The sequence below is a fragment of the Schistocerca serialis genome, chromosome 4 (genome assembly GCF_023864345.2).
Source record: "Schistocerca serialis cubense isolate TAMUIC-IGC-003099 chromosome 4, iqSchSeri2.2, whole genome shotgun sequence".
Taxonomy (NCBI): Eukaryota; Metazoa; Arthropoda; class Insecta; order Orthoptera; family Acrididae; genus Schistocerca; species Schistocerca serialis.
The window spans coordinates 30,815,384-30,827,681 of record NC_064641.1 but is presented as its reverse complement, the minus strand read 5'-3'; the positions used below and the strand labels follow the sequence as shown (position 1 = coordinate 30,827,681).

Here is a 12,298-nt window from a genome sequence, read left to right as displayed (position 1 = left end):
ATCATTCAGTATCTATTATGCGATGAACGCCACCGCAAAGTTAGTTAAATATACGACTTGTGCTTCATGATGTAATACTTTCCATTTCCGCCAGTGAAATTTTGGAAGTTGAGTTCGAACAAAGCAACTGTATGAAAAATGGAAGATCGCCTTTATAGTTCAGTATGTGTTATTATTTGTCTTTGAGGCACTGTATCCATCTTCACACGTGGTGTAATTGTTGCTCAATACAGCAGTGCGCGATGCGGCAGGCAGGCAATAAGTAAGTGACGCGACACTTCAACATTTCCTGGTCTCATAAGACCAGGCAATCGAATTCATGTTGTACAAAAATTTTGCCTCTGGCATGCCTGGATGCTCGGAAATCTCTCTTCAAGACATACAAGGTGTTTCCGTATACATAACAGGACAGAGACTGAACAATTTGAGTTAGGGAACCTGGGATCAGAGAAGCCAGCTTAGGGAGATATGGAAGTAAAATTGTCTACCGTTTTGTCTAGAGTTACTGTTTTCCGGATTATTTACAGCTAACATGCGTACAAGTTTACACTTACTGTGCTGTTTATTTACATGTACATTCCTTATATCCTGCAAGGAAACAAGAAGGACGAGCCTGATTACTAGAAAGTCATGATGCAGATTTTGTTTACTTGGCCGTAAGATGGTTCTGTTGTATTTACATTGTCGCATGACAGAACGTGCTATGAATCAACGACAGACCCATTCATTACTCAAAGCTGTTAAGAGACCTACAGTACAGTGCGATGGAGCAGTACCAGTACCAAAAAAATGGTTCAAATGGCTCTGAGCACTATGGGACTCAACTTCTGAGGTCATCACTCCCCTAGAACTTAGAACTACTTAAACCTAACTAACCTAGGGACATCACACACATCCATGCCCGAGGCAGGATTCGAACCTGCGACCGGACAGTACCATTTCGGAGAACTCACTGACATGGACGCTGTGTATGGGGAAGTAAGTTCCACTGCTCTTGCAACTGAAAGGCTGTACAGGGAACGATTTCCTAACAGCCATCAGCCCTCACGAGAAATGTTTATTTCTCTCGATCGAAGGCTGTGGTAGATTGGTTCATTGGAAAGAAGAAACGAGGGACCTGGCAACATGAGGACCACTCGCTAGCCCGAGTTTGAAGAGGACGTGCTGCAAAGTGCTGCAGCGGATCCCACTGGAAGTAATCGTCGTGTTGCACGTGAAACGGGCGCTGCACATACTAGTGTGTGGCGAGTACTCCATGAACAACAATTACACCATATCACTCACAACGAGTCCATGCAATGCTTGTGACTGGCTTTGCACCGAGGGTCGCATTCTGTCAGTGGTTGCTCCAACAATGGACTGATCGACCAGGTTTCCTCCAAATCGTGTTGTTTACTGACTAGGACTCATTTGAAAAATGTATGTGAATTCCTAAGGGACCAAACTGCTTAGGTCATCGGTTCCTACAATGCTTAAACTAACTTATGGTACGAACAACATACACACCCATACTCGAGGGAGGACTCGAACCTCCGGCGGCAGGGGCTGCGCATTCCGTGACATGACGCCTCAAACCGCGCGGCCACATCTCACTTGATAGTGATGGTATTTCAAACGGCAGGAATAGCCATGTGTGGGATGAGGAAAACCCTCACGCTCTAGTAGATACACACGATCAAATGCATTTTGGTGCGAATATCTGGGCCGGTATTTTAGGCGACAATCGCATTGGGCCATATCTTATATCTAGACGTCTGATACTGGAGAGGTGCCTGAGGACTTCAAAAAGTGTATTGTTGTTCCATTACCAAAGAAAATGCCAGCAAAATCGTTTGCACAATACAGAACCCTCAGCCTAACATCACATGCATCAAAAATTTTGACGACCATCCTCCTCAGAAGAATTGAAGGGAACGTGGAATGCATGCTCACAGAAGACCAGTTTGGCTTTAGAAGAGGGAGAGGTACGCGAGAAGCCATTATGGCCCTAAGGCTCATAATAGAAAGAAGAATGGAAAAAGGAAAGGACACCTACATAGCATTTATCGACCTCGAAAAAGCCTTTGATAAGGTTGAATGGAAAAAACTATTCCAGATATTGAGGGAAACTGGAGCTAAGTACAAGGACAGGAGAACGATATGGAACATATACAAAGAAGAGGTGGCAATAGTGAGATGTGGGGAACATCAACAACAAGCAAAAATTAAACAGGGTGTGAGACAGGGATGTGCACTCTCCCCTGTCCTCTTTAATATGTACATACAGAAAGCAATGGACGAGGTCAGAGAAAAGTTAGGACAAGCTAATGGAATCAGGATCCAGGGAAAAATAGTTGATATGCTGCGTTTTGCGGATGACATTGCTGTCCTAGCGGAAAATGAGGAAGAATTACAAGTAGTGTTGGAGGAAATGGAAAACACTCTTGCTACACGGAACAACATGAAAATTAATAAGTCAAAAACAAAAATCTTAGTTGCAAGCAAACAAAATAATCAAGCAATTACGAATATAAGGCTGAATGGAGAGAAGCTGAAAGAAATACAAGACTTTGTCTACTTGGGAAGCAGAATAACATCAGATGGTCGTAGTAGGAAAGATGTAATAAGTAGAATAAATCAGGCAAAGATTGCATTCTATAAAAGGAAAGGACTCCTCACATCAAATATGATAAGTCTGTCGTTAAGGAAGCGGTTAATAAAGACCTTTGTTGGGAGTGTGCTTCTCTACGGCAGCGAAACCTGGACACTTGGAGAGGACGAAAGAAGAAGGATTGAAGAATTCGAAATGTGGTGTCTGCGAAGGATGTTAAAAATTCCATGGACGGCCAGGATGACAAATGAAGAAGTCCTGCAGAGAGCGGAGGAAGTTCCAGTTCTTTGGAAGATGGTCAAGAAGAGGAGAGATATATGGATGGGACACATTCTGAGACATGAAAGTCTTCTCCACACTATAACGGAAGGCCTTGTGGAGGGCAAAAGGGCAAGAGGCAGACCTAGAAGAAAGTACATAAGCCAGATAATGCAGGACCTAGGATGCGGAAGTTTCACGGAATTGAAGAGGCTGGCCGACAATCGTACTGAATGGAGAGCTGCTGCAAATCAATCTTAGGATTGGCAACTTAAGAAGAAGAAGAAGACGTCTGAATGGCCATCTGCAACTAATTTAAAAGAAAAAGTGGACAGTAATGTGATTTTATTCCTGTTATCTCACTAAGCTGGCTTCTCCGACACTTCAAATTATTCAGTGGAGCATCCTCTATGCTCTGTTAAATTTTTGCACGCTCTTACGAAAATACCCTGTATGTGGCTGTACATATCAATAATGACACACGCAAGGTCGTCTGCAATGGAAGAGGAGCTTTTTCCATGACAGAGTCGAGAGTAATCTAATGCAGTGGTCGTCAAACGATTTTGCTCAGGAGCCAACAATGGCACCGTGGGGTTGCACCTCGGGAGCATATGTACCTGCCATATTATTAACTGGTAAATTTTATACGTCAGTATGTTATGATCCCTCAACAGACTAACTATAATAATGGCGCCGTAAGTTGTCCTCCGGTCCCAAAGTACTGATCAGTAAAAGTCGACACCATTCGGAACACTTCGTATCGACTATTCTCTGTTTCACATTGTTGCCAACATCAGCGACCCAAAAGTTATGACACTGTAACTGGCTAATGGAGACACTGATCGTATTTGCCACTGTATACTTGATCGCAGTTTATCAAATAATTCACAATGCGAGTGCTATAGATTTCGACTTCCTGCTTAATGTTTTGATGATAGCAGAAAGCTGAAATCGGTAATACTGTGTGTTACACTTCTGTAATAAATAGCGATCAAGGTGGGCATTTATTATTAAAGAAATAGCTAGGTCGGATAGTCGCATGACAAATATACGCTTTGTCGTATTCTGCGAACGATATCCATGAATTTTTGAGACGGTTAAAAAAAATAAATGAAAATGTAACTGAAGCGAATGCGAAAGGCGTGTATTACTCCGTAAGCTCCATTCGCAGCTTCACCCCCAACTCAAAAAAAAAAAAAAAAAAAAAAAAAAATGGAATTGATTATCTTGATCGCACACAACATTAACTGCTAAGTAGCCCAAACTAGCCCTTTGGTAAGCCCTCAAATGGTAATCAGGGGCGAAAGATACAAATAAGCTTTTCTTCAGGTATGTTCCACTCAGAATTTGGATAAATGTGTTCAGCCAAAGAATTATTTGCAGCTAACACAATATATTTTATTCGGAACTCACGAGGGAAACTCCCCACAGTATCACTCTCAGATTTAGTGGTAAGATGGCCCAGCGGGTAGCGCATAAGTAACTGAACAAAGACAAAACACGAAAACAGGAAGAAGATGTCGCGAACTGTGAAAAAGAAGTAAAACAGAAACAGTGAACTGCAAGCTCGAGATGTGCATCATCAAGCGAATCGAAAAAACTGCAGCGTCGTGGTTCTGTGGTCATGGTGTTAGACCACGAAGGGAGAGATCCGCGTTCATATCTCCCTCGTGCCCCTTTTTTTTCTTTTCAAAAAATAATCATTGATGTGTCTGATCTTCTTCTGTAGTGTTGGCAATCGTCTTATTATACATTGGTTACAGAATATGAGTCATGTGTCTAGAACATATTACCGTCGCAAGGAAATGTGATGAGTAGTGAGAGCAGGCGATACGCCTGAAAACAACAAATAAACGGATGTGAACAGTGTTACAACAAAACAATTAAAGAGTCAAAACTTCCAACACGGAGCGCAAGGCATGAGGTACTTGTGTAGAAGAAATAGAAGGTACGTACGTCTGGATGTCGCTTCCTTACACCTCGCTGTTGCAAACGGACGTTACACCACGACGCAGCTTCAATATAGCGAACAGCTACGTCAATGACCGGTCAGATTTGTGTATAGCTTCGTGAAAAATAGAGCCACGAGAGAGATTTGAACACAGATCTACCCCTTCGGAATCTAATACGTGACCATATAACCACGATGCCGTGGATATTCGAAGTCGCTCGGTGTTGCACACCTTGAGCTTGGATCCTGCAATGTTTCGATTTTGCTTCTTTTCTCACAGTTCAGTCTTCCTTCTTCCTGTTTTTATCTTTGATCATATCCACTGGGTCATCTTACCACTAAATGTGAGGGGGTTGCGATGGGGAGTTTACCTAGTCAGATGTGTAGCTAATTAATCAATGAAATGTAGTTTGTAATCCCTGACACAGTGCTCGTAAAGCCTGTGCTATGGTAAGTGAACGGGATTCACTTTATGAGAAAGGATTTTCGCATAGATATCGACCGCGTGTACCTGAATGGTGGCAAATCAGACTTACGCCTACTCTGTAATAACAATGATCCCTCAAGTAAGTTCGAAATACAATCACATGTCAGGATGGATCAAAAGCAAGCCAGGCGATGCTACCAATGTGACAATCATACGGTCGCCATCCTAATTAGACATTAGCTGAGTTTCTTCCCTGTACAACTTGGTATATATTCATGGAAAACAACAAGTTGTAACACTGCATAATATAGTAGAATTTTAGAACGAGAAAATCTATTGAACTGATTGTTCCACGTTCTGTACTGATATGGAAAATCATGAATACATAACACTACACTATAATGTTTACTACAAAACTTTATACTGTCTATTAATCTGATTAAAATTGGGCATAGGTTACCCTAGAAATTGTACTTTCATGCCACACACAGAATCTCAATTTTGATAAAGGTAAAACACTGATAAAGTTTGACTTTTATATTGAATTCAACTTTTGCTGGTCAAACCAATTTAGAACACCTCAGAATTCAAATGAATGAGGGGGGACCCTGAAACTGTTATGATCGCTGTATTTAAAAAAAATGATTATTGAATTTATTATTCATTCAAGATTTCCAGTATATAAGTTACTACTCTTTTCATCTTATTTACTGCTCATTTAAATGCCTTCAAATCTGTCTCGAAATAATAAACTTCATTACTATATCAATACTAAAGTTATCTTTCGACTTGGTTAGACCTTCGCTATTCATTTACTGGTTCATTAACAAAACATTTCTTTAAACACCATTCTAATACAGCTAGTTCTGCAAATAATTATTATTAATACAATTTTTAATTTTGATTTCGGGACACTCGGATTGCACAACGTTTGGAAAGGACCCTGTCTAGATTAGTTGTGAGGATAATTGAATAATGGAAAAGTTCTGGTAAAAATTAGGTTATTATTGCACCAAACAAACACAGTTCACTCTCTTATCTATAGGAATACAGTACTAAAAGTTTTAACCTGCTAGTATCGATGCGGCGGTTGGCGGGCGGCGAGATGGCGAGGCACAGAGCACACATACAACCACAGCCATGGCTCTTGACGTATCGGCACTTTGATTCTTCTTAGCTTCGCAATACTTTTCCATTTAGTGCCTATGGAATTTTGCCATGCTGTGTGGGCGTTGGAACGGCATACCCGAGGCTCAGTGAAGCTATGTCTTCCAGGAGAGCCTCCTCGCTCCAGAAGGTATTGCTCAAACCAGTGCCAAACTCCAACTACTGCTGAGCCCGTTGTGCCGTGAGCGCCCGCGCGCATTTCCCGCGCTCGCCTGCCATCCACCTTTTACCGCTCCCTTACAGACAGGGTATTCGCCCGAAGTTTTGCATTCTAAATATCCTAACACATTGCCTACGTATGGACCAGACGCACAGTTACAATTTTAAACATCTTACAACAGTTTCAACATTTGTTACATTTCAATTCTATTACAATATTACTTGACATTTGACATAAACATTAATATTCACATTGAAACTTATTTACAGTTTTCTTAACATAATGGCATGAAACAAATCGAAATAAAATCAGAACATCAATTACACAAGTTTATCGTAAAATCAGATGAAGGGAACTACTTATATGTACAATAGTACAGAGTCGTTTTTGTTACAAGTTCCCACTATAGTGCTACGTGATGCAAAGCCAATTCGGAGGCCGGTGGATCGCTTTTCCTGCCGTTGTATCAAGCAAATGCTCATTTGGTTCAACTCCCCAAGCAGGAAAACCGTGATATTAACTTGAGAGTCGAACCCGGTGCCTTTGTCGAGAGCAACGGCAATAGTGAAAGTATCCAGGCGGCTAGATGAATCGCTGATGAGCAGCCGACGTCATAAGTTCGTCAGAATGTCTCTCCTAACCTAATTTGCTACTAGAGAAGATGGCGTCAAATGGTTCACATGGCTCTGAGCACTATGGGACTTAACTTCTGAGGTCATCAGTCCCCTAGAACTTAGAACTACTTAAACCTAACTAACCTAAGGACATCACACACATCCATGCCCGAGGCAGGATTCGAACCTGCGACAATAGCGTTCGCGCGGTTCCAGACTGTAGCGCCTAGAACCGCTCGGCCACCCCGGCCGGCAGAAGATGGCGTGCCTTGCTTTTGCCTGCCGCAGCGCGCCCTGGTAGGTGTGTGTTTAGTTTGGCTCCTGTGTTCCCCTGTGTTGAGTGTGTGTCTGCCTCCGTGTGTGTGCGTGTGTCTGCGCTGCCGTGTCGCTCGCTTCACATGTGGTTGACGTGTTGCTTGCCTTCTACCCACAGCGAGGCTTCTCCCAGCAACTGGCGCCAATCCAAGAGGTAATTACTGGAGGGGCGTCCTCGGCTGGCGGGGACGCAGCGACGGTATCAAAAGTGACGCCAAAACCAGGCCCTCTCTGGCCGCCGGCAAACCACCAGTAACTGCCGCGGGGGGCAGTCGCTCACCAGTGTGGCAGGCGTTAGCGATACATTAACAGTCCACGTCTCAGACCGGTTTACAGCCGTTCATCGTCTCTGCATGTCAAGTTAAACCAGACATGGGCCGTACGGTTTCTATATGCGTGTGTTTTTACTTTCTACCTTCAGTTCTGTTTCTCTGTCCTTCTAACATACCAGCTTCCCAACGAGAATGGCATAGCTTCAAGGAGGGAAACGACAATGAACGCCAAGCTTTTAAAACAGTCCATCTTTTGATTTGCAGCTCCTTGTATTGGCCGTGTTTGCAGTTAAAAGTTTTGGGATTTGAGGTCCGCCAGTTACGCAAAACACCGTTTTTCTCAGTATCCAAAGATGTTTCGGCACCACTGTGCCATCATCAGTGGGCTTTCGTTTTTATTTATTCTGCAATGTCACAAATTTTATTAGATGACTATAAAATTACGTGCATTTTTAGTCCAAGCAACAGATCGTTTGTTTTTGTAAATACCTTTACGTTTGGTGAGCATGAATTTTCTGGACCACTTTTGTGTTAATTATCCTAAAAATATTAAAACAGTTTGCACACGTCCAATTGTGCTGTGACTAGTCTCATGGTTCTAGGAAATATCTGTTGTGAAAGGGGTAGCTTTGTAGGTAAGCTGTAGTAAAGAGTTCCAGATGTCGTAGAAACTTGAATGCCTTTCCTGTACTACCTCTTATTGGATATAGAACAAAACAGAAATAATTTTTTCTATGGATACCCAGTTTCAGCCCGCTTAAGATACATCAAGGAAGACTGAGTATTGATTTAACATTATAATTCCTACTTACGGCTGTCAATAATCTTTTTTTTTTAAATTTTTGTAACAACTAACGATAAATTCACATTTCAAACCCAATTAAAAACAAAAAAATGTAAGGTATGAAATAATTTTTGACAATTGTAAAGGGAAATGGCCATATTTAATAATGACGTGATAAAAATGATCAAATGTGTGTGAAATCTTATGGGACTTAACTGCTAAGGTCATAAGTCCCTAAGCTTACACACTACTTAACCTAAATTTTCCTAAGGACACACACACACACCCATGCCCGAGGGAGACTCGAACCTCCGGCGGGACCAGCCGTATAGTCCATGACTGCAGCGCCTAAGACCGCTCGGCTAATCCCGCGCGGCAATGACGTGAAGACTGTGCCTCTATTCGACATTAAATTATTGAAGAATGGCGAGTTTTTAACGTCATTCTGTCATTAAAATACTGAGCACAAGCTCAGAGTGGCCAAAAGCGGAGGCAGGAAATCAGTTCTGGCACTCTCACATATTAAGAAAATCCTCACATTCCCTTTAACTGATTTGTACCTTCAATCGCTGTGCTTTTAAATAACAAAGGAGGTCAACAGAATAATTCAAATGGCTCTGAGCACTATGGGACTTAACAGCTATGGTCATCAGTCCCCTAGAACTTAGAACTACTTAAACCTAACTAACCTAAGGACAGCACACAACACCCAGCCATCACGAGGCAGAGAAAATCCCTGACCCCGCCGGGAATCGAACCCGGGAACCCGGGCGTGGGAAGCGAGAACGCTACCGCACGACCACGAGATGCGGGCAACAGAATAATTGTAGTTAGAAAAAGATACATTTATACACAGTATATTTAGATATGCCATCAGCTGCTATTAGTTTCAATCTACATGGACCACTTTCTGGCACCTGAGAATGGTAAAGAAATTAGACCACGACGTCAATATCAAATCAGTAAAATTTATAAAAATAATTTAATTAAAATTCTTAGAATATATTGCATGAACCGTAGATCATACCGAGGTAGAGTTGCTTGCGCGCCTCATCGAGACAGATGGCCATAGCGTAGGTGAAACTTCTATTTGAAGACACTAGACGAATATGTAGTTCTGAAGAGAGGCAGCAGCCTTTTCAGGTCTTGCAGAGGTAACTCTGGATCACTGACTGATCTAGATTTGTAACATTAACCAACATGTTAATGTAACAACGCAAAACTGGTAGAAGCCGACATCGGGGTGGATCAATTTTTGTTCCGGAGAAATGTTGGCATATTCGAGGCAAAACTGAGCCTACAACTTATCTTAGAAGATAGGTTAATGAAAGTCAAACCTGCGTTAATACCATTTGTAGACTAACGGAAAATTTTTGACAATGATAACTGGAACACTGTATTCGAAATTCTGATGGTAGCAGTGGTAAAATATAGGTAGCGGAAGGATATGCACAACTTGTACACAAGCCAGACAGCAGTCATAGCAGTCGAAAGGCGTGAAAGGGAAGCAGTGGCTGAGAAGCGAGTGAGACTGGGATGTAGTCTATTGCTAGTGTTATCCAGTAGCCGGCCGGAGTGGCCGAGCGTTTCTAAGCGCTACAGACTGGAACCGCGCGACCGCTACGGTCGCAGGCTCGAATCCTGCCTCGAGCATGGATGTGTGTGATGTCTGAAGCGCCTAGAACCGCTCCTCCATCGCGGCCGGCTGAGGTATGTTATTTGGGCTGTAATGTAATTGATGATCACCGAAGTGAAGAAAATATAAAATGCAGTCTGGCAATGGCAAGGAAAGCGTTTTTGTAGTATAGAGATTTGTTGGCATCGAATATAAATGTAGTTATTGGTAAGCTTTGTTCGAAAGTGAAATTTGAACGATAACCAGTTCAAACAAGAAAAGAACAGAAGCATTTGGAGCTACAAAAGTATACTGAACATTAGACGGTAGATCGATAACTATGAGGAATTACTGAATAAAACTGGACAGAGAAGAAATTTGTGGCATAACTTGAGTAAAGGAAAGGACTGGTTCACAAGGCCCGTTCTCAGACATCAAGGAACCGTCAATTTGGTATTGGAGGAAGCGTGAAGGGTAAAAAATGTGAAGACAGACCAAGAGACGTATGCAGTAAACAGGTGCGAATAGACGCAGGTTGCAGTAATTCTTCGGAGGTGAAAAGGCTTGCAAAGATTAGAGTAGCTTGAAGAGCTACATCTGATTAGTATTTGGACCGAAAACAACAACAATAACACATATATGTACGTAATTGACAAACGGTCGTTTTAACATCATGCTTTCAGATGTATTAAATATATATGACTTAATAATGACATAAACATACAAACATTAGTATCTATATGAACTTTTTATAATTATACACATCGATACTCTCACTGAAAAGGCGGCATAGACATTATTTGGCCTGTGAAGTTAATAGTATATGATAAGCATCATCTGAAGCCCTAATGTCTGTTGTATATTCCAATAGCAACATCCTGCATGCATAACTAACCTCTTCAAGTTAGTTTCTTTATGCTCATATCGCAATTGTTCCTAAAATTTTGAACTGTACTGAAGAAGAAAGGATATGACCAACGTAACAAAATGTATATGCCGTCTTTTTAGGGAGAGTCCAGATGCATCCGGTGTGTTTGTGACATACAGCTTATCTCTCCTAAGAGTCATGCTCGTTTCATCCGGTGTTGCGGCAGATATTTCCAAGTTCATTTTTGCAAAGTGTAGCTGCAGTCAGCTCAAACAAATACTGCTCATCACATCTTACATGTGACACCCGGTGTCAACGGAAAGTGTGGGTTTCTTTCCCATTACAAATAAAATGACTTTTAAAATGAAATTTTACGCTGCAGTTCGACAAAGTGGTCACAAATTATTCTACTGCGATATTTCTTTTGTCGATCTGAATTAATGGGGACAGTAAAACACAAAGAATAGCCATTGATCCAGCAGCGAAAACTTCGCCCTGGCCTATGCTGCCAACTACAGCCATGTAGCAGCGCTACACAATCGCTGGTGGAGTACTGATAATTCATCCTGTTTTACTGTTCCTGGTGGTACATATCGATAAGACGAATGACGCAGTAGACTAATTTGGGACCGCTCTGTCTAATGGGTGCGTAAAATACCACACTGAAAAATCGTTTTATGTCTAATGGCAAACAAACCGACGCTTTCTGTCGACGCTGGACGTCGTATGAAAGGCGTGATGAGTACGATTTATTTGCCCGACTCCAGCTAGACGTTGCAAAAACGAAATTCAAATGTTTGACGAAACACAGGAGAAAATGAGTTTGACGGCCAAGGAGAGAGACCCAGTATAATATGAATAGTGACATTTCTTAATCCTTTGTTCTTTTCTCTTCTTATAGTACACCTTAGACGTTTCACTATGTTTCTTGTCCTTTCTTCAGACAACTTTGTGCTAGTTTCAGTTGCCTTCCTGCGTTAGAGCCCTTCCAGTTATAAAATATTTCGCAGAGAAATCTCACTTTCCAATAATTCTTATTTTTCTTCATCTTGGTTATTTCTTTCCACGACTTTTCTAAATTCTTGAATTCAAATGATTGTTAATTTCATTTGCCTACGATACTGCAAAATCTACTTGGTGAGGCTGTTGTCATCCGTCCTGTAAATACGTCCAAAAAATATTAATCCTCTCTTCCTTATTGTTTCTGATACGTTATGCAATATATTTCAAAAATTTTTATGATTTTATTTACAAGTTGAATAGTGTGACATTGACAT

At 41.6% G+C, this 12,298-nt stretch overlaps 1 protein-coding gene across 1 annotated transcript in view; it reads left to right on the top strand.

Moving 5' to 3' along the window:
• Window positions 1–12,298, top strand: part of LOC126474175 (serine-enriched protein) — a 138,947-nt gene that overhangs the window by 66,945 nt on the left and 59,704 nt on the right. Inside the window, exon 3 of the mRNA XM_050101635.1 lies at window positions 7,601–7,636. Within this exon, the coding sequence (XP_049957592.1) occupies window positions 7,601–7,636 (36 nt within the window). The remainder of the gene's footprint in view (window positions 1–7,600; window positions 7,637–12,298) is intronic.